General features: G+C 40.9%; 1 protein-coding gene across 6 annotated transcripts in view; it reads right to left on the minus strand.

Annotated features, from left to right (window-relative positions):
- The window catches only part of itgb6 (integrin, beta 6), a 34,459-nt gene extending 18,386 nt beyond the window's left edge, over positions 1-16,073 (minus strand). The window contains exons 1-16 of one of the 6 annotated variants that reach the window (XM_040139562.1): positions 15,986-16,073; positions 13,805-13,874; positions 13,345-13,424; positions 12,949-13,147; positions 12,605-12,851; positions 12,298-12,463; positions 12,002-12,163; positions 11,676-11,771; positions 11,330-11,419; positions 9,941-10,075; positions 8,358-8,775; positions 8,052-8,274; positions 7,462-7,556; positions 5,266-5,382; positions 5,010-5,176; positions 2,764-3,354 (exon numbers count right to left, since the gene is read on the minus strand). In XM_040139562.1, the coding sequence (XP_039995496.1) occupies positions 3,256-3,354; positions 5,010-5,176; positions 5,266-5,382; positions 7,462-7,556; positions 8,052-8,274; positions 8,358-8,775; positions 9,941-10,075; positions 11,330-11,419; positions 11,676-11,771; positions 12,002-12,163; positions 12,298-12,463; positions 12,605-12,851; positions 12,949-13,147; positions 13,345-13,424; positions 13,805-13,859 (2,349 nt within the window). In that variant the 5' untranslated portion in view covers positions 13,860-13,874; positions 15,986-16,073 and the 3' untranslated portion in view covers positions 2,764-3,255. Of the gene's footprint in view, positions 1-2,763; positions 3,355-5,009; positions 5,177-5,265; positions 5,383-7,461; positions 7,557-8,051; positions 8,275-8,357; positions 8,776-9,940; positions 10,076-11,329; positions 11,420-11,675; positions 11,772-12,001; positions 12,164-12,297; positions 12,464-12,604; positions 12,852-12,948; positions 13,148-13,344; positions 13,425-13,804; positions 14,025-14,793; positions 14,870-15,985 lie in introns of those variants that run through there. The other 5 variants (XM_040139570.1, XR_005708389.1, XM_040139549.1 and 2 more) reach the window with 5 other exon arrangements.
- Between the last annotated feature and the right edge of the window lie 2,452 nt (positions 16,074-18,525).

Genomic DNA, 18,525 nt, shown 5'->3' on the forward strand with positions numbered 1-18,525 from the left:
CGGAAGAGTTACTGCTGCTCTCCGGTCTGGAGGCTGCATTCCTGCCGGTCTGTTTTCACTGGGACACAGCAACAACACTTTATTTAGACTGATAGACAGATAGGTAGATAGGTAGGTAGACAGATAGATAGATAGATAGATAGATAGATAAATAGACAGACAAACAGACAGACAGACAGACAGATAGATAGATAGATAGATAGATAGACAGATAGATAGATAGATAGATAGATAGATAGATAGATAGATAGATAGACAGACAAACAGACAGACAGACAGATAGACAGACAGACAGACAGACAGACAGACAGACAGACAGACAGACAGACAGACAGACAGATAGATAGATAGATAGATAGATAGATAGGTAGGTAGGTAAGTTGATAGGTAGGTTGATAGGTAGATAGACAGATAGGTAAATATATTGCAGTGGTTGGTATCTTAAAATGTCTTACAATATAACAAAAACATATAGTCTGAACTGATTTTAAGAAAATTAGACATAAATCACAGTCTCAGTCAACCTGACAGTGTTAGTTAAAGGGGGACAGAGTATTTGAGCTTGATTGGGACAAAACTTTTCAGCATAAAACTACTCATAGCAGCAAGTCAGCGAAGTTACGTGTATATATAACTATGTACAAATATATGAAATTGCAGTGGTAGTTCATCTTGTGTACACATTAGCCCTAGGGAGAAAAGAGAAGTGAAATAAAACTTCAACGTCAAACCATTTCCTGAGGAAAATGCGTGTGATTTCTGCATCCACTGCAGTCGCTTCCTGCAAGCGGTGAGTAAAGAGGCAAATAGGGACATGAACATGTATTAAAGATGTAGGTATAAAAGTATTAGTCTAATCAAACATCAATAACTGGCCACACAGTGGCAACAACTTTTTGACTATGTGAAGCATTTCACCTTTTGTCAGTCAGTTGTCTGTCGAGTTTGTAGCCTTTACAGTTTCATTAAACAATTAATAACTCATTAACTATAAGACATATCAATAGGCTGTTTAAAAGCTAACACGGCGTAGTCATGCTTGACATTTTACAAGTGGAATCGTGTTTTCTAGTCATCAGTTTGTGGGAGTAGTAGCAATTTGTAATAAGCCATATTTGTTTGTTTGGTTTTTTTTGTTTTGTTTTTTTTTACCATAATGCCTCTAGTGGCAAAACAGTAGGAAATCCCTTTAACCTTATATGTGGTCTCAGTCTGTACACTTCGGCCAAAAAAATTGGTCGCCATTGGCAGAAGCATCCAAGCGTTACATTAGGTTGAATTGATTTGACCACACCCACAAAAATGTGTCAGCCAGTCGTGGAAAAACGATAAATGATATGTCAAATCAAACACATGCGCAGTGTTCAAAGTTGTCCAAACATGGGATGTGAGAAGGTTTGGTGAAGGCAGGATGAAAGATAGGGGATAGGGAGTCAAACCTATGTCTAGCAAAAAATTCAAAATGGTGGAAAAATGGTTATGATGCAAATGGGCGTGGCCTGTATCAGTCCCCTTCAGCGTCATCCACTGAATCCACAGACACCAGAATTTTCCCTTCTGCGTCTCACCTTTGCCCGGGTATTAGCCAAAAACATTTTTGCAATATTTGTTTGCTCATTTCTTACCACATGGTGGCGATATCACTGCCATTTTTTTTTTTTACAGCATGTCAGGCACTGAAGTATGGGGAAGCTGTATGTATTTCTTGAGATATCAAACATGTTTCATCATGTTTCGCTTATTCCCCATGCATTGGCAGCAATCACACAAAACAGAGTATGACGGAAAGCAAAGGAGTAAAGGAGAGGGAATATTGTAGCTTATATTGCAATGAATTTAATCTTTTTTTTCAGATTACTATCTATTGCCACCTGACTAATATGTTGACTCCTGATTCATTGTATTCAGTAGCAGTGCACTTTATTGCTGAACATTATTACTGAATCAGGTGAATTAATCTACTCTATGTATAAACTCTGAAGTAAACAGAGATACCTGAACAAATGTTGTACGTGTGTTTTTTTATTCTTAAGTTTTAATCCTAAAGTAAGCGTCCCACTTCAACAACAAAAGTGTCCCGCTCAATCAGAAAATTACACTTCCGCAAAAAGGTGGCACATGGAGTTTATGTAGATATTCCAATTTAAAAACCTTGCTTTACTTGGACTGGACAAACCCTTATAGTCTAAACAGAAATTTGCCAAAAAACTCTCCCACTCTTCCTGAAATCACCCAACTCAGAGTCTTAAGTAAAAGTACCAGTACCACTCTGTAAAAATGCTTATTTAAAAGTAAAAGTCCCGTATTCACATTTTAACTTAAGTAAAAGAACAGAATTCTTAGCAGGACAAATATAAAGTATTAAAAATTTAAAGTACTCAATCCAGAGGAATTGCACGTCAGCAGTATTTTACTTCTGCAGCTCGATGGGGTTGAGCCAGTTTGAACTATTCTGTATAGAGAGTTGGGAGAGTTGGGAGAGTTGGTGGTTTCACTACCTGTTCCCCTAATCAGCCCTAACCTCACTGGATTAACTTGTTTTGGGGCCTGGGGCAAAACCTTCCAAGTTCCCGTCAAGTACCGTGCACAGAACACAATAGATGACAGAGACCCAGAAACCAGCCACTACTCCTACACTGGAATACTCTCTCACCCCAAGGAAACACAACTTTATTTAGGAAAATGCACCATGTGAGCACAATATAAGATAGAACTAGACTTTAACACAAACTGCTAAACACTGCAAAAAGTATGATTTCACAATAAGTCAAAATTCAGTTTTATTTTTATGCCATGCCATTAGAAAAACTCAATTATTAACATCAAAGGCTCAGCCTCACTTTAAAATAAGAAAAAACGCAATATTAAAAATCACAATCATCCACCTGTATATTTACATTCATTAAAATAAACAAAGGATTTTTTTTTTTTCAGTAGTAGACCACTCATAGCGTAGACTCCTCCTTCCCAAGCTGCATGTTACAGTGGACAAACATTAGTGTAAGTTTGCAGGATCATGCAACGGGAAAGTGTAGTGTTTTTAACAGTACATCGGCAGTGCACTTTTACAGCAGCAAATTCATCATGTAGTGTCCGTCTGGTCACAGTGTTGTCTACTGTGTTATAACATCTCTGAATCAACACAGAGATTCATACAAAAACACATTTTTCTCTGTCTCATACACACACACACACACACACACACACACACTTAAGTGCACTTAGATGTCGGTTTGCATTGCCTCCAGTTTATCATCAGTAGTGAACCATTGTAATACACTTTTCTCTCTGTGTGTTCTTATAAGTTACATTTCTGAATGTAGACGTTGAGCTTCTGAACAAAGGGTTGGTCCCCTAAAGAAAAACAAAGACACAAAGCAGATAATTAAAATACTGTCACCAACACATAAAGGCTCCGATATTTTTATATTATTTGTTATTGTCAACAATTCCCATGAAAAAAAGGCCGAAAACCAAGAATGTGTTAGTCCTTCCTCCTTTCCAACATCCCCAGCTTGACACTGGTTCTCAGGCTCAAGCTCATATTCAAAATGTAAATCATGAAAATGGGTCAGGAATACATATTTTTGCTTTTACAAAAGGCTACGTTCCTAAATCAGCTGGACATTTAAATTTGTTAGCAAACATTCCTGAAACAGGAGTAAATAGTGCATTTTTTTGGGGACTATTTTTAGCTGCGGATTTTCTTGCTCTAGTAAATATGTACGGCAGCAGGATGGTTTATGTGGGATTGACTCAAAATGAACTAATGTGCCCATGTTCATCATAATGAAGGATCATGTGGACATGGTTCAATAATGTGTTTGTAAGAGTTCTTGTATAAATCAAAAAACAAACAAAAAAAACAAAAAAAAAACACAACATTTTGGAAAAAGACTTACTCTCCCAACTGTTAAAATGTGGCTTGGTGATTTAATGAGCAACTTACAGTTTAGAGAATATTCAACTTAGTTTTATAAAATGTGCCAACCGCTCTATTAAATACCTTGCAGCTCAAAATTTGAAGACTGTTTAGCCTATGTTTTACCCCATTGTAATATTTCACAGCATCACAGAACTGTGAAAGCATGAGAGTGAGGAAAGATGTACATTTGGCTGGGTTTTGGCAGAGGTTTTCAAACTGGGAGGCCGAGCTGATACTGCCTGAGGTGAGAGGCAATTCAGGTACCTGAAAACCGCCCGATTGCCGCATTTTGCTGAAAATGATGACAAATTGGAACACATAGATTTGACACAGACGACATGTAAATTCAGAGTAACATGCCTTTTCTGAGGATATCATTATCTCCGATGTCATGGTGAATAAATGTCCGCTTAGTTAAAACAGAAAGAAATGCGCTAAGAAACCAGAAAAAAAGACTCACCTTTATAACTCTTGAACCTGCCTGAGAATCAACGCATTTTTAAGTTTTCTTCAGTGTCAAAGCAATCCAGCTGGAGCTGTCTGTACACCCATGGGTACAATGCAAACAGGAACTGCTCACAGATAATTCGGCGTACTTTCATTGGTGCCAATTTGCCGAAATGTAAACAAATATAGGTTAAAGAAAAAACAGGGCTCAAGTTGTAGCCCGCAGCTAACTAGACTGACTCCATGGCAACATTAAACTTCCTGTTTGCATCTCCCCAAGCATTCTGGGAACCGTAGTTTCGAAAGTTAAACTCATGATTATCCCTCAAATTAAAGTAATACAAAGAATAATGATAGAATGGACAAAATCCATTCATATTTTTTATATTGCACTATCAATTTTTATTTATTTATTTTTTACATTACAACAGATGAGTATCCTTTGGCTTAATAAAATAAGTTTTGAACAGTTTTTGGACAAGAAAGGAGGTGTGAGCTATATCAGGCTTTGGTTTATCACACAGATAATGTTTGTTAGAAAGATGTGTTCATTGTGGGTTTCAGTGTTTTCATGGGATTTGTGGACAGTAAGAAAAATATTCCCGGCTGCATCTTTTAAATGACTTCCAATTCTTACCGTCTGCCATTTTGCCTTTGCCCTCTCAGCCTCAAACTTGGCCACCTCTTTACGGTCGTGGACCGACACCAGCATCTTCCACACGCACAGCAGGATCAGGCCAATACACACAACGGAAAGGGAGACTCCCATAATAATCATGGGGATGTTAGGAGGCTCTGGGCAACCTGGAACAGAACAGAAGATGAGATGAGACGATACTCATGCCAGGACTCCCTTTTGTTTTATCTGTTTTCTCTGTTGTTGTAAGGCTTACCGTACATCTGGAGATTGTAGGCAGTGGTCCCTGTCTCACCTTCCACCACATTAAATGAGATCCAGCACTCATTCTCCGTCATCAGCGTGCATGACATAGAAGGGCCCTTGTCATAATCTGAGAGGAAACATACAAATCCATACAGAAGGGATGAATCCATCGTATATCATCTTCCCTTTCGACATTGTGCTGCGAATGTAAAGGGATACAGTCCCCTCTGTTGTGCTGTCGGTGTGATTTCCATATCAAAAACTACAATCTGGTGTGTGTGCATGTGTGTGTGGACCACACCATTGTATTTTACATCTGAAGCCTGAAAATCCTCTTTGATAATCAGATATACCTATCAGCTTGCACAAGAATAGCAGGTTTAAAATAATCTCTTCTATCGAGGAGGACGAGGTCCTTTGGCCATTCACATGCTCTACAATAGCTCTGCCTGTACGACAAGGTAAATAATATGTTCCCCATTTTCCGGTGTTGCCTGAATGGACATGGATGGTGTTGTGTTAGAGGGGGGGGGGGGGAAATCGGGCTTCAGAGAGACCACCAAGTTGACGCAGGTCAGCATTCCTCCAAATCTCTGACCCATGGGAAAACTTAGCATGGCCCTATGTTGATTCCACTATCTAAAACAGTGAGCCGAGACGACAAACTCTAGCGACAACAAGCATTTACAGCTCAGGCAAGCGATCATCAAAACATGGTCACATGGCGGCAGATGCAAGCAGGGACTGTTTTGTAAATTCTTCCTTGTTAATCTTTTCCATGAAACTGGGACATCCAAGTGTGGACGCCAAAACACCCTTCACTTTTCAGGTACTGGATGTTATCCAAAAAAAAAAAAGAAAAAAAAAAAAAAAATCACACTGGGAGAAAGCGTACATGACACTGGTTCTAATTTTTTTTTTTTTTTTTGCCTCACAAAAGTTGCTGTTTGCTAGCTGTTTTAGCTACCCTTTCTTTGGACTTTATTAGAGACGGACATTGTGAGAGACAAAGAAGAAATATTGTGTGAGAGCGAGACAGAGAGGGTACCAAGGTCTGTGTCCAGCATCGAGCAAGGCTCGTTAGAGGAGCTTTAACCACTAGGCCACCAGGACGCCCTAGAGTTTTAAAAACAGTCCCCACCAGCAACTACTTTTGATGATCATGTAACTTTGTAAAGGCAACAAAATATTCCCGGTGGTTTAACAGGTTTTTAAATATCAGCCAGTTGATTTTCTCCTTGTACTGGCAGGACCTGAGATAAATGTTTGTCTGCAATCCATAAACGTATGAAATGCTTTGGAGAAAATTCTGAGACTGATACCGATATCAGTATTTGGGAGTTTAAAAGAAATACATTAACAAGATATCTATAATTAATAGTTAATTAATAGTAATTATTTTAACAGCAATCACAACAAAACAACACAGATCCTTCAGATTTGTTTTTTAAAAGAATCATGACAACGAGATATACTTTGCTGGAAATTTTACAGTTTTAAAATCAACTTGTGGCATTTCTGTACTGCAATTTCTTATTACCTATTGGCCGACGTTCACACCGATTCCAATATATCTGCAATAAGCTAATATCAGCTGATGTATTGACCTGGCTGATGTATCGGTCCAGATCTAGTTAAGATTTATATTTACACTTTAGGGAAAAGGCTAAAACATTCCCGATCACTGGAATGGTCCACATCGTCCTGCTCCATTGACTGGAGAAATAATGTAACTTTTGAGTTGATCAAATCTTTTCAAAAATCAACTACATAAATTTCAAAGCTGACATTTTGGAGAAACACCTGACTTGGGTAGGGCAGTGATTCAATATTATCATTTACAGAATTTCCGTGAAATCCTATTGTTACGTTATGATCTTATCATGTTATCGTTTTCCAAATTTCTGTTTTCCAAATTGATGATCTTTCTCCAGATCATCAATTCTCCAATTCAAAATTTGCAACTAAAGCTTTTGTTTTGAAAGATACAAAGACTTTTACTGTAATGCATCACAGTCGAACACAGTTTATTCAATATTTTAATATCTGATTTTTAGGAAATATCCATACTAATGATTTGGACCATGTTACCCAACCCCACACTTGTCATAAGGAAAAAGATTTGTGCAGAAAAGAAGCTGAAACTGCACTATATTCAATCATTTCCAAGTGCATCTTTCCATTTAATGCAGCAGTGATGATTTACCTGCTGTTGTGTTGATGGTAATTTGAGGGACGCTGCACCTTTGATCACAAAACTCGGCATCATCCTTTTCTTGGAGATGGCACTCTACACAGGTCCTGATGTTAAAACAAGTGGAAAAACAAAAAAAGTCAGTTTTTTCTGAGAGATGATACAGCACCTCTTGTTAGGTTAAGGTTTAATGAGGCTTCAATCACTGACACGGTGAGTACAGAGAAATCACAGTGTTGGTCACTTATCGGAGTTTTCCCAAGGCTTCTCTCACTCTGTATCACCTGTTTCCTCTATAACAGTGGTATCAAATGGCACTAGCTCTGACAGCTGCTTTACAATGGAGGAAGGAAATCTCTTAGTTCTATGTTGAGGACATTAGCTGTCTTTTGATGCCACATGGAAGGTGAAGACACGTGAACAAGAGAACCAGAACCCGATACGCCTGAACTCAAAAGAACAGACAGATCATGTGGCGTAACGAGACAACATCTTATATCTTCAAGGTAAAGAAACATCAATAAAAGAGGTAAAGCAGAAAAAACCTCTACATTACATCCTTATTCACCTCCTAAGAGCTGGTGGCATGAATGTGTACTCACCTTGCAGAGCTGCAGGCGTCCCCACATGTTGGGCATTTCTCACACTTGTCCCCAGATGCTCCAGCTACCGAGCAGACGCACTGGCCACACTCACATTTCCCCCTGCCGCTGCAGAGAGCGCCGTCCTCCGACACGCACGCTTCGGTGCTGGTGCTGCAGTTGCAATACTCCCCTGTCCAGCCACTTTGACAGTGACACTCCCCGCAGTCACACGCCCCGTGGCCTAAAAACACAAATTAATTCTAATAAACAGGCTCACCGCAACAACCTGTAGATAATTCATAATCTTCACATGTAACCACTCACCTCCACAGAGCTCCCCACGGAAGCGAACACAAGAGTAATTGTCGCACTCGCAATAAGGCCCGTAGATGCGGCCAAAGCTGGATGAATGACACACACACTGTCCGCAGTAGCACTGCCCTTGACCACTGCATATCTTGGACTCATTGTTTGCGACGCAGTTGCTCAACAAAGCGCTCTCCTCATTGCATTCGCACTGTGCTCCCAGGAACCCCGGGTGACACACGCACATGCCGCACTGGAAAGCCCCTTGGCCCTCAGTGCACTGGCTGCTGTTTGCTTCAGGAGGCTCCCGGCAGTCACACGAGCAGAGAGACTCCAGTTCCACCTCCAAACTGTCCTGTAAGCCCACCGGCTTGAGGGAGAAGTGCCGCGATCCTGACAGGCAACCTGGGAGCTCGACAGACACGTTGAACACTACCTGAGGAGCCAAGAGGAAGTCTCATGAAAAGCCCAAAACTAACAATGAATTGATTTGAACAAGTTTAGCCTGTGTATTCAAAGCCCGATACAGCTCATTCCTCTGTGCCATAGAGCTCAGTTGTTGTCAAAAAACCATTAAAAAGCACATCAATGAGCCACAAGTTTGCACTAACTGACAGTGACTGAAGAACGTGATCATTTTGAATCCGTCCCACATAAACCCTCCTGCTGACAGAAATACTCACTAGGGCACCAAATGCGTATTAACCCGTTTCCGAAAATATTCCCCAACAAATGCACAATTCACTCTGCTTTGAGGAACATCTGCTAAATACTGCAGTGCCCGGCTGTTTTAGGACATTATTTAGCCTATTTAAAGAATGAAAATTTTGTATGTGACCCAATTTTTAAAGACAATTCTTTTTAAATGAAGAGAGACATGGACAGACTGGGAGAGTCAGAAAAGAGACAAACTAATGCATTGTTGGTTCTGGTCTTTTCATGGGCTTTGTTGTGAATAAGAAAAATACAGAATACCACCAGCTTTATCATTTTAATTCAACAAAACCACCCAGTTGAACCAAAGATAAGATTAGGGCTGCAACTAATGATTATTTTCATTATGGATAAACTTGTCGATTATTTTCCCGATAAATCGATATATTGTTTTGCGTATATCAGAAAATAGAAATCAAAAATGCCCATTATATTTTCCAACAGCCCAAGGTTATGCCATCAAATTGCTTGTTTTGATTCGGCCAACAGTCGAAAACCCAGACATATTAAATGTACTATCATATAAGACAAACAGCAGATCCTGACCGTTGAGAGGCTGGGGCTAGAGAATGTTTCCCATTTTTGCATGAAATTACTGAAACGATTAACAGATTATCAAAATAGTTACCGATTAATTTTCTGACATTCGAGTTCATTGGTTCGCAATCACTGCAGCTCTAGATAAAATAGAGCGCACAAACAGCTTTATGTGGTGATTAGACTAATTATCATGTGATCTTTTGTCTATTTATTTATTTTCTTTCACTTTTATAGTTTTTGGTCACTTTTCCAACCTTATATCCTAATGTTTTTATCTTTGGTGCCTACAACCGTTTTGCTGTTCGTGTCTTCCTACTGTGTCATCATGCTGTGCAAAAGCAGCTGACCATCTCTCCTGGTTTGATGTTGGAGCAGCGTTTTAGGTCAGGGACGACAGTCCCGTTTGGGCAAATGGCTGTGAAGGACATCTGCAGCTCCTCTGTGTCTCCAAGGACCTCCAGTTCGATCTCTGAACGCAGTTCCTGGAAAACAGTACATAATAATTGGCCGCAGTGGCAGCATGGTCTGGTACTAAAAAGAAGGGTTTTCCTCTCCAAAACAGCAACCAAAAAAAAAAAAAAATCACCAAAACCCAGCTATCAAATCAAAATGCTGTCTTTTTTTAATCATGAAGTGGGATCTCCAGGGCTTTAAGTGGAATCTTGCTTTCTCCCTGCGCTGACCTTTGATATGCCGAGGCTATTTTAAACGTCCTATCTATCTCCTATCTCTTTTTGGGTGAGTCATCATCCCAGGTGTGCTCGGCCGTACGAAACACCTGAGGACAGCGTGACAGCTAACCTCAGCTGGAGGAGAGACTGCGTTTGACTGACTAATGAACTCCGTGACGGACTGTCTGGTTGCTGACGGCGGGTGAATAATTTTGTGTTTCCTGTAGGCCTGCAATTGTACTGTGTCTTGGGTGTGACTAAGGAGGAGAAAACAGGGGGATGGTCATGGGATACACCTAATCAAAGATGGGTTAAGGTAAAGCAGGTAAAACATATTTAAAAGACTTAACTGTTATTCAGTAAATATGTTGTAGGGTATTTAAAGCAGGATGGCTAAACTATCTATTAACCAAAATTGCAGATAAGTGTAAATACTAATCATCTGTCCTCTGTCACTAAATATCCCTCTGTTTGTTTTTTAATCTGTGCGATAATAGGGTCTCCTCTCTTTAGTGTGGTCAACGTGGCAGAGACTAAAGGTGGGTGTAAACGACGGTACAGGTGAAGTAATTAGAGGACTGCAGACTCACCACCAGTCACAGAGTGCAAGAGGGAGACAGACAAAGACAGAGAGAGAGAGTGGGGAGGAAAGAGCAAGTCAGAGTCAAAGGGACGAGGAGATCAAACAGCTGGGACAAGAAGAGACTTGCTGTCGAACATGCTGATGCAAAGCACTGGGTGGTGGAGGGAAAAACTTAATAGAAGAAAGAATCAAAGAGGAAAAGCGAGAGAACGAGAAGGAATGGATAAGGCAGAGAAACTGTCTATTGGCTGTGATGTGAAAATGTAGACTTACAGAGGGTTAATTCATGCATGCCTTATATTTATAGGTATGTGTTTCGGTTAAAGCTCTGGCTCAAGCCTAAAACGTTTTGCTGACAAATAACTTCATTAAATTAAATTGAGCACAGTTTTACTGCAGGTGTTATCTGTCTTATTTCTTAGGACCAGTGCCTGCACACACAGCCTACCCGCAGATCCAGATCACCAAGACTATTTATTTACTTTGTATGCTGTTACGATCAGTTCCAGGATGTTCCGCGAATCTGTCGCCAGGACTCCGACTGTGGCGCCAGGTATGAGATTTGCATAGTTCTACAACAGATAAACAGCACAATTCACAGTTACAAATGTGGGCAGACTTGGCTCACAGTCCTGAAAAAGTAAAGAAAAGATTGGGGAAGGAAAGAGGGCTAGTTCTAACAGGTTGAATGAGAATGTAGCTCAATGCATAAATATGCTGCCCTAAGTAAACGCTGTCCTCGTTCAAACGCTTGCATTTTTCAGTGCTCTAGTTCGGACCGATTTCCGCTAGAAAGAAGTTAATACCCTTATAGGACGGAGCTGTTACCTTATAGTTGTGTTTCTGCTCTTCTGTCACAGCAAATATCAGCAAGATATTGTTCTCCACCACCTTATCAATCAGCTGACCAAGAGATGGATACTCCTGAGAAAAAAAAAAAAAAAAAAAGGTGAGATGTCAGTAGTGGCAGTGACGGTTCATCACAGCTGACCCTAAAACAACTCATGAAATGAAAGTCACGAAACCGTTTAAATAAAGAAATGAAAAAATGAATGAAGTGTATGAACTGTTTCTGAAAAATAAACAAGATATAAAACATATACTGGTAAGTCTTTCTAAAAAAAAAAAAAAAAAAAGAACCTCTGTGGGTTTACCTGCACTGTGGACATGGAGTACTCATTGTTGTCATCCAGGTGACACTGCCCGTCATTGGGAATCACGATGCCGGCCATCTTACTGTCCATCCCGAAGTGTGAGTCAGCATCACTGACAAACACCAGCAAACGCATGGAATCATTCCTCCAGCCTATCTTGTCCTATCAGGAGACACATTGTGTTGCTCATCCTCCTTGTTATCACACACACCGGGGGGGGGGGGTCAACTCAACTCACAAGACCGAATCCCAACCTAACATCTGTCATCTCGGGAATTCTAAAAACAAAATCTTACCCCACAAACGGCTGCCTGCATGACAGCGTCAAAGCCACACTCTGGCACATCAATATTCGCAGACACGTGCTGCATTGCGATTATCTCGTTGAACTTGTCGGTGTTGCTCGTCAGAGACAAGACGTGTTTGTAGCCGAACGCCGGCAGGCAGGTTGATTCTACACTGCTGTAACACACCAGAAGTCAAAAACAAACATTTGAGAAGGTAGTTTGTGTGGATGCCAAGTGACACTGCTGATGGTTTACTAATCTCAGAACAGAGGATGTTGTTGAGGTCTCCGGCCGTGTTTTAATATTTATCGTATACCTGCAGGGGTTGGCCAGCTCTTCCTCCGTGATCCTGATAAAAGGCAGGACAGGTTTCTCGACGAAAGAGCCGAAGCCCATGCGGAATTTACTGGTGAGGTTGGCCATCTCTTTAGACAGAGAGGAACCCAAGTCCTTGATCCTCTCCAGATCGTCTATCATGGATGCCGACAGGTCCATCAGGTAGTACATGTCCACGGGGTAGTCCTCTGTGTGTTGAATCTTGACCTGGAAAGTCACCTGACTGCCTGTGCAGAAGCAAAATCGACACCTTAGTTTTGTCTGAAAATGAGCGACCTCTTCCTGAGGCAAATCATCCATTCGGAGTGCTTTGGGTTTGCATACCAGCTCGCAGCTTGAGGGCCATTTTCTGCGGGGAGATCTGAGTGCTGTTGGTGTTGCCTGTCTTCTTCCCGAGTGGGCGATCCTGGAGGACTTGGCCTTTGGAAACAGGGAACTCCAGCTGGCCCCCGGCACATCCCTTTTCTAGTAAGATATCCAGTGTGTCACATCGTTCGCTGACTGAAAACCAGTCTGTGAAATTCTGAGAGTTGAAAGAAAAAAAACATCACACATTGCACCGTTCACAGACGGAGGACTGAGACTGTTTAGTGAGACTCTTGCCGTGAAGTAGCAGTTTTACAAACCCCGGAAGGTGCGACCGTACAAAAACAAAACGATCTGTGTCGCGAAATCCTGTACTTTTGAATGCATTTCGGTCGTCTGCCTGCATCTGCTTACCTCCTGTGTGCACCAGGCACAGTTAGGACTGAGCTGCAGACACTCCTCACAAGTAACAGCGCTGCCAGCTGAACATGATCCTGCATTGCAAATGAACACGGGGCCCAGCTGGAGTGAACATGTCAACATCTGCTGCAACAAGTTAGAAGCCTCTCCAGAGTTGTGAATTTTAAAAAGTGCGTGAAGTTTTTGGGACATGACAAAATATCTAGGTTGAGTTTAATTCAGGATGTGACCAGTTTATTAACATTATACATTAGGATCAAGTGCAGCAAAAAGAATACATCTCTTAATAAATTGCTTGGATAAAACAAGTATTTCACAATAACATAACATGTTAACCAGTCCTAAATATCACGATAGAATTCATGGCATGTTTTTGAGAAACTGTTTCTCTTTGTCTGCACTTTATAAACTTGTTGCCCTCGATTTTTTAAAGCCGAAAGAAACTTGAGCTTACCCTCCACGGTGGTAATCCAGTACCGGAGAATCAGGCTCAGCAGTATAAGCCCCATTGGTCCGCGAGGTTACTGGTTGATCGGAAACAGAAGAAGAATATTTCAAGTTGTCTCATATTTACAGGAGTGAAACATATCTGGCGGCATGCCGCTGCGCTCCTCGAGCCGAAAGCAGACTACAGGCGAGCGCGCCGCGGTCCCGCACCACCTGGACAGAGGACGAGGAGGAGGCGAGCGGCTGGCTTCACCTGCGCCGCCTTTTATGTCCACTTCCGTTCAGGTGAGAAGGCGAGGCGGGCGCAGCAAACCCACGGGGGTATGTGCTGACAGTGCTGAGCGCTAAATGATTTGTTTTCCCACCGTTAAAATTGCCTGATAGTGAATCAGTCTTTTGTCGTGTCCAGAACCTGTTCAGGAGTAGGAGAAAAAAAAAAAAGAAAAGAAAGAAAAAACAGAGGGAGGAACATTTCCCAAATTACAGAAATCCAACAACGTTGACAAAAACAAATGAGCAAACAAACAAAAAAACACAAAAACAAAAAACACCCCCCCCCCATCATAAATAATTAATAGGCCTTCTGGGTGTAGTGAAAATACATTCACCCAGGTACTGTACCTTTAAGGTGTTTGATTCCACTTTTTTACTTCTACTCCACCACATTTCAAAGTGAACCTTTTATTCCACTACCAACCAACAGCTAAAGCTACTTTCCGGTTTAAGATTTTACGTTGAAAAAAAAAAAAAAAAATTAGAAATAGAGCTTATAGTTTAAAATTCAATGCACTGTTAAAGAACAAACCAGTTTTCACTTTTTTGGAGTATGACCTCTCGGATTTCTCCTCTAAACTTCTCTGGTGGTTTTGTTTAAATAACAACTTCAGGCCCAAAGAGGTAAGAAGTATCCAATATTTAACAAAAAAGCAAAAAATTGGAGAAAAAAAATGAATACAAATTTGAGAAGCATCTACTTTGTTACCTCTCATTTTCTACCTTATTTTATCATTTCCAGGCCCCTCAGATTTCTCTGGTGACCTTTTGTAGGGGCCCAAGCCCTTGGTTGGGAACCAGTGGACTACCTGACCGTACAGTTCGAGAAGCAGGTAGATATTAAAGTGGCAATATTAAAATGCTGATTGCATATTGTTATACGGGGCATTGCTTAATCACTTAACTTTGGCCGAACAAGAATAATAAAAGTGCCGGCCACGCCGTAAGCAAATATAGCCTGTGCAATCCTATTACCCAGACACTATAACAGAAGATTCGTTAATCTTTAACAACACAGTAACATGAATCACTGTCATTGTCGCACAAGAATTTTCTCAGCTTGACGGAAACAACCGTGCAGATAACACAACACAAGATATGAAATATGACCATGAGTGTGTGCCTGTGTCTGTGCGTCTCTGTGCGTATAATACGGGGGTGGGAGGGGGGTGGAGCTGCGTAGGTGTTGTGCCATTGACAGCTGCAGTGCAAATATCTTGTAGCTTGTCCCAACTCAGAGGAATCTCACAATTCGGCACCACACCCCTCTGGATCTGGGTGAGTCCCATCTGTTACCCCGAACCAAACCCACTCCGGTTATACTAATCCCTCTCACCCCTCTCTTCATCTTTCAGTGACACCCCCTCTCTCCTTAGCTCCCTGTATTTTGGTCCACCTTACCCGGTAGCCTTCTTGAAGTGTCCATCTGTGAAACTGTCATTTAATTTATATCTTTGATTAATTCCCCTCATTTTCTGTTTGCTAGTCTCCTCTCCTCCCCTCACTCCTTTCCTCTCCTCCTTCACAGTCTCCATCTCTCCTTGCTTGTCATAATTTTTCCAAATTTCTCAAGAAATGTCTCAGCATGATGACACCACACTCCATTTTTTGTAAGATCTAATTTTTAGATGCTTAAGGTGTCCCAGCTGCACCACACTATTTCTCATATTTCAACCTGACTTTATTCTAAATTTAAAACCTTTCAGTCCGGTTTTCTGGAAAAATTAAGGTTTTCTTAACATAAATCTGACAGTAGTGTTTTAAACATGTCATGACAGGATTTTTAAAGAGCACCAGTCTCATTAAAATTCAGCAATCCATAAATTATTTTCCCCTCATCTCTCTCTCTCAGCACTACACATTTACTCTGCATTGAAATAGAGGTATATGTTAATCCTCCAATGAGCCAGCTCACCTTCAGGGGTGTTCTCTGATAACATGCTGTCCCGTCTCAGTCTGTCTTCCTTGTCATCAAGTGAAAAATGGAGAGAAATAGAGAAGCATCAGGCCAGTACATTCAGTCTTATTGTATCCCGGCAGTCGTCAGAGTAACAGTAAACCTATTGTAACAACGCCCTCTGTGTAGCATGGCGCAAGGGTGACCCTGCTGCCCATGCTCCTTGGCTCATGTGTGCTTTCTGTGTGTGTGTGCTTTCTGTGTGTGTGTGTGCTTTCTGTGTGTGTGTGTGTGTGTGTGTGTGTGTGTGTGTGTGTGTGTGTGTGTGTGTGTGTGTGTGTGTGTGTGTGTGTGTCTGAAATTGGGTGAGTGTATGTGCCTGCATACTGGGGTCATGTGTGGGTGTTTGCACAGGATCCAACTTGCCCATATGTGTGTGGGTGAGTGTGTGCAGGGGGAGGCTGTGATGATAATGAGTGACAGTAACAACTGCTTGCTGTGAGACCTCCGCACGGGCTAACTTCTTTATTAAAAGACGACCCGACTGATGTGCTAGTGTTGCGCTCTAGAGGCTAAGGTTGGTGTGAACTCCAGCACAACACCCCTGACTGAAGTAATGGTCTCTTTGATTAGTTTGGATTGTGTGTGTGTGTGTGTTTGTGTATGTGTGTGTGTATGTGTGTGTGTGTGTGTGCGTGCGTGCGTGCGTGTGTGTTTTCTCAAGTTCTATTACTTCCTGTAGTGGTGAGGAGGAGGAGGAAGCCGAGAGAAGGAGTGTCAGTGCTGAAATACAACCTTACAGTGGTATGGCTGGAATGCAGGTGTACACAAACATGCATATGTGAGTGGAGCAAAATAAAAGCGCCTAGGCCTACACTATAAAAGAACTGAAGAATACGTAACCCAAAATCACAATGTTTGTCTCGAAGGGCTTTACAATTTGTACAGCACTGTCTATCCTCAGGTCCTCTGCCGTGCCAGCGGCTCGCTGTGAGGCTGTGCTTGAGCTAAACGCCAACATCAGCATGCTAACATGCTCGCAGTAGTAAGTGTGCTTTTAGCTCCAAATCCACCTCTGTAAAGGCTTTCTTGTAAAGAAAATGGTCGTAATTTCTGATAGCGTCACTGATTTATTAGGGTGGTTGCATGTTAGAGTATATTCATATTTCAGTTTTTACAACCAGAGTGGCATTCGACGACAGTGCACTACATTAGAAAGTCCTAGTTTACCTCAAGGCTCTTACAGTGATGGTCTTAATGTAACGATGTATCCGGACATGAACTAATGCAAATTTGCAGCGATACACACACATAGGCATTTAGTAATTTTTTTAATGAGGCTTGTGCAGCTCTGTGAAGGAGGAAGAACGTGAGCCTTCACCCTACAATTTCATTTATGTCTTTTTTTACACACCAAAACACTATATCTCGATCCACAGGGATTTTACCACACTGTAAAAATACTCCATTACAAGTAAAATCCTCCTGATTATTTTCTCGATCAATCCCCTGATTGTTTGGTTTGTCAAAAAAATCAGAAAATAGTGAGAATGCCTATCACAGCTAACCAGACACCTTCACAATGCTTGTTTTGTCTGACAAACAATCCAAACCTCAACGTTATTTTTATTTTATTTCGAAAATAATTAAAAGGAAAAGCAGCAAATCCTCACATTTGAGAAGCTGGATGGTGAATAATTGATTGATCGACTAATCATTTAAGCTCTTAAGTGTGTGTACTGTTTGGTAGTTTAATTTATAACAAAGCATCATATTTTATAAACTCTTCATATGTTTTGTATGTAAAAATCTTCATTTGTAAAGAAACCAGTAACTGCTGCTGTCAGATACAATAAATACATTGGAGTAAAAAGTATAATATTTCCCTTTAAAATGTAAGTGGAGTTGACGTATAAAGTAACATGAAAGGAAAATACTGAAATAAAGTACTAGTACCTAAAATTTGTATTTAAGTATAATACTTGAGTAAATGTACTTATTACTTTCTACCTCTGGTATTTAGTCAGGCAGTGAGATAACAGAGAAACATGGCCGAGGCCTGTTAGCAGATAAGTGCAGTGTACTAGTATAGAAATATAATCAGAAACTGTTTTGGTTATCTAGAAATCATTTCATCAGTCAATCTGAAGACACCATCTTGGGCTTTAGGAAAAATGTATAAGGCATTTTTTTATAATTTTCTGACATTTTAAAGATTAAACAATTGATCTGAAGATTAGTAGTGGTCAATAAGGAAAATAACTACTAGTTGCAGCCCTATACTGTATATTAAAGTGGTGTACCCTGTCTGTTTGACCATCCCCTTTTGGTCTTCTTCTTTCTGAAAGAACGACACTTTTGGAACAATTTGGAAATGATAGAAATAAGAGTAACAAGCAGTAACAGTCTATATCTTTAGGAAGCATCCCGCGTGCTGAATTGCTGATGTGGATAACACTAAATGAATGATACTGGATACTGCAGCAGGCCTCCCCTCCTAACGTCTGTGCCCCGAGTCCGACCTTGGGCTCTCTCAAGGGATCAGTGCCATGTGTCCC

The sequence above is a fragment of the Xiphias gladius genome, chromosome 1 (assembly GCF_016859285.1).
Source record: "Xiphias gladius isolate SHS-SW01 ecotype Sanya breed wild chromosome 1, ASM1685928v1, whole genome shotgun sequence".
Lineage (NCBI taxonomy): Eukaryota > Metazoa > Chordata > Actinopteri > Istiophoriformes > Xiphiidae > Xiphias > Xiphias gladius.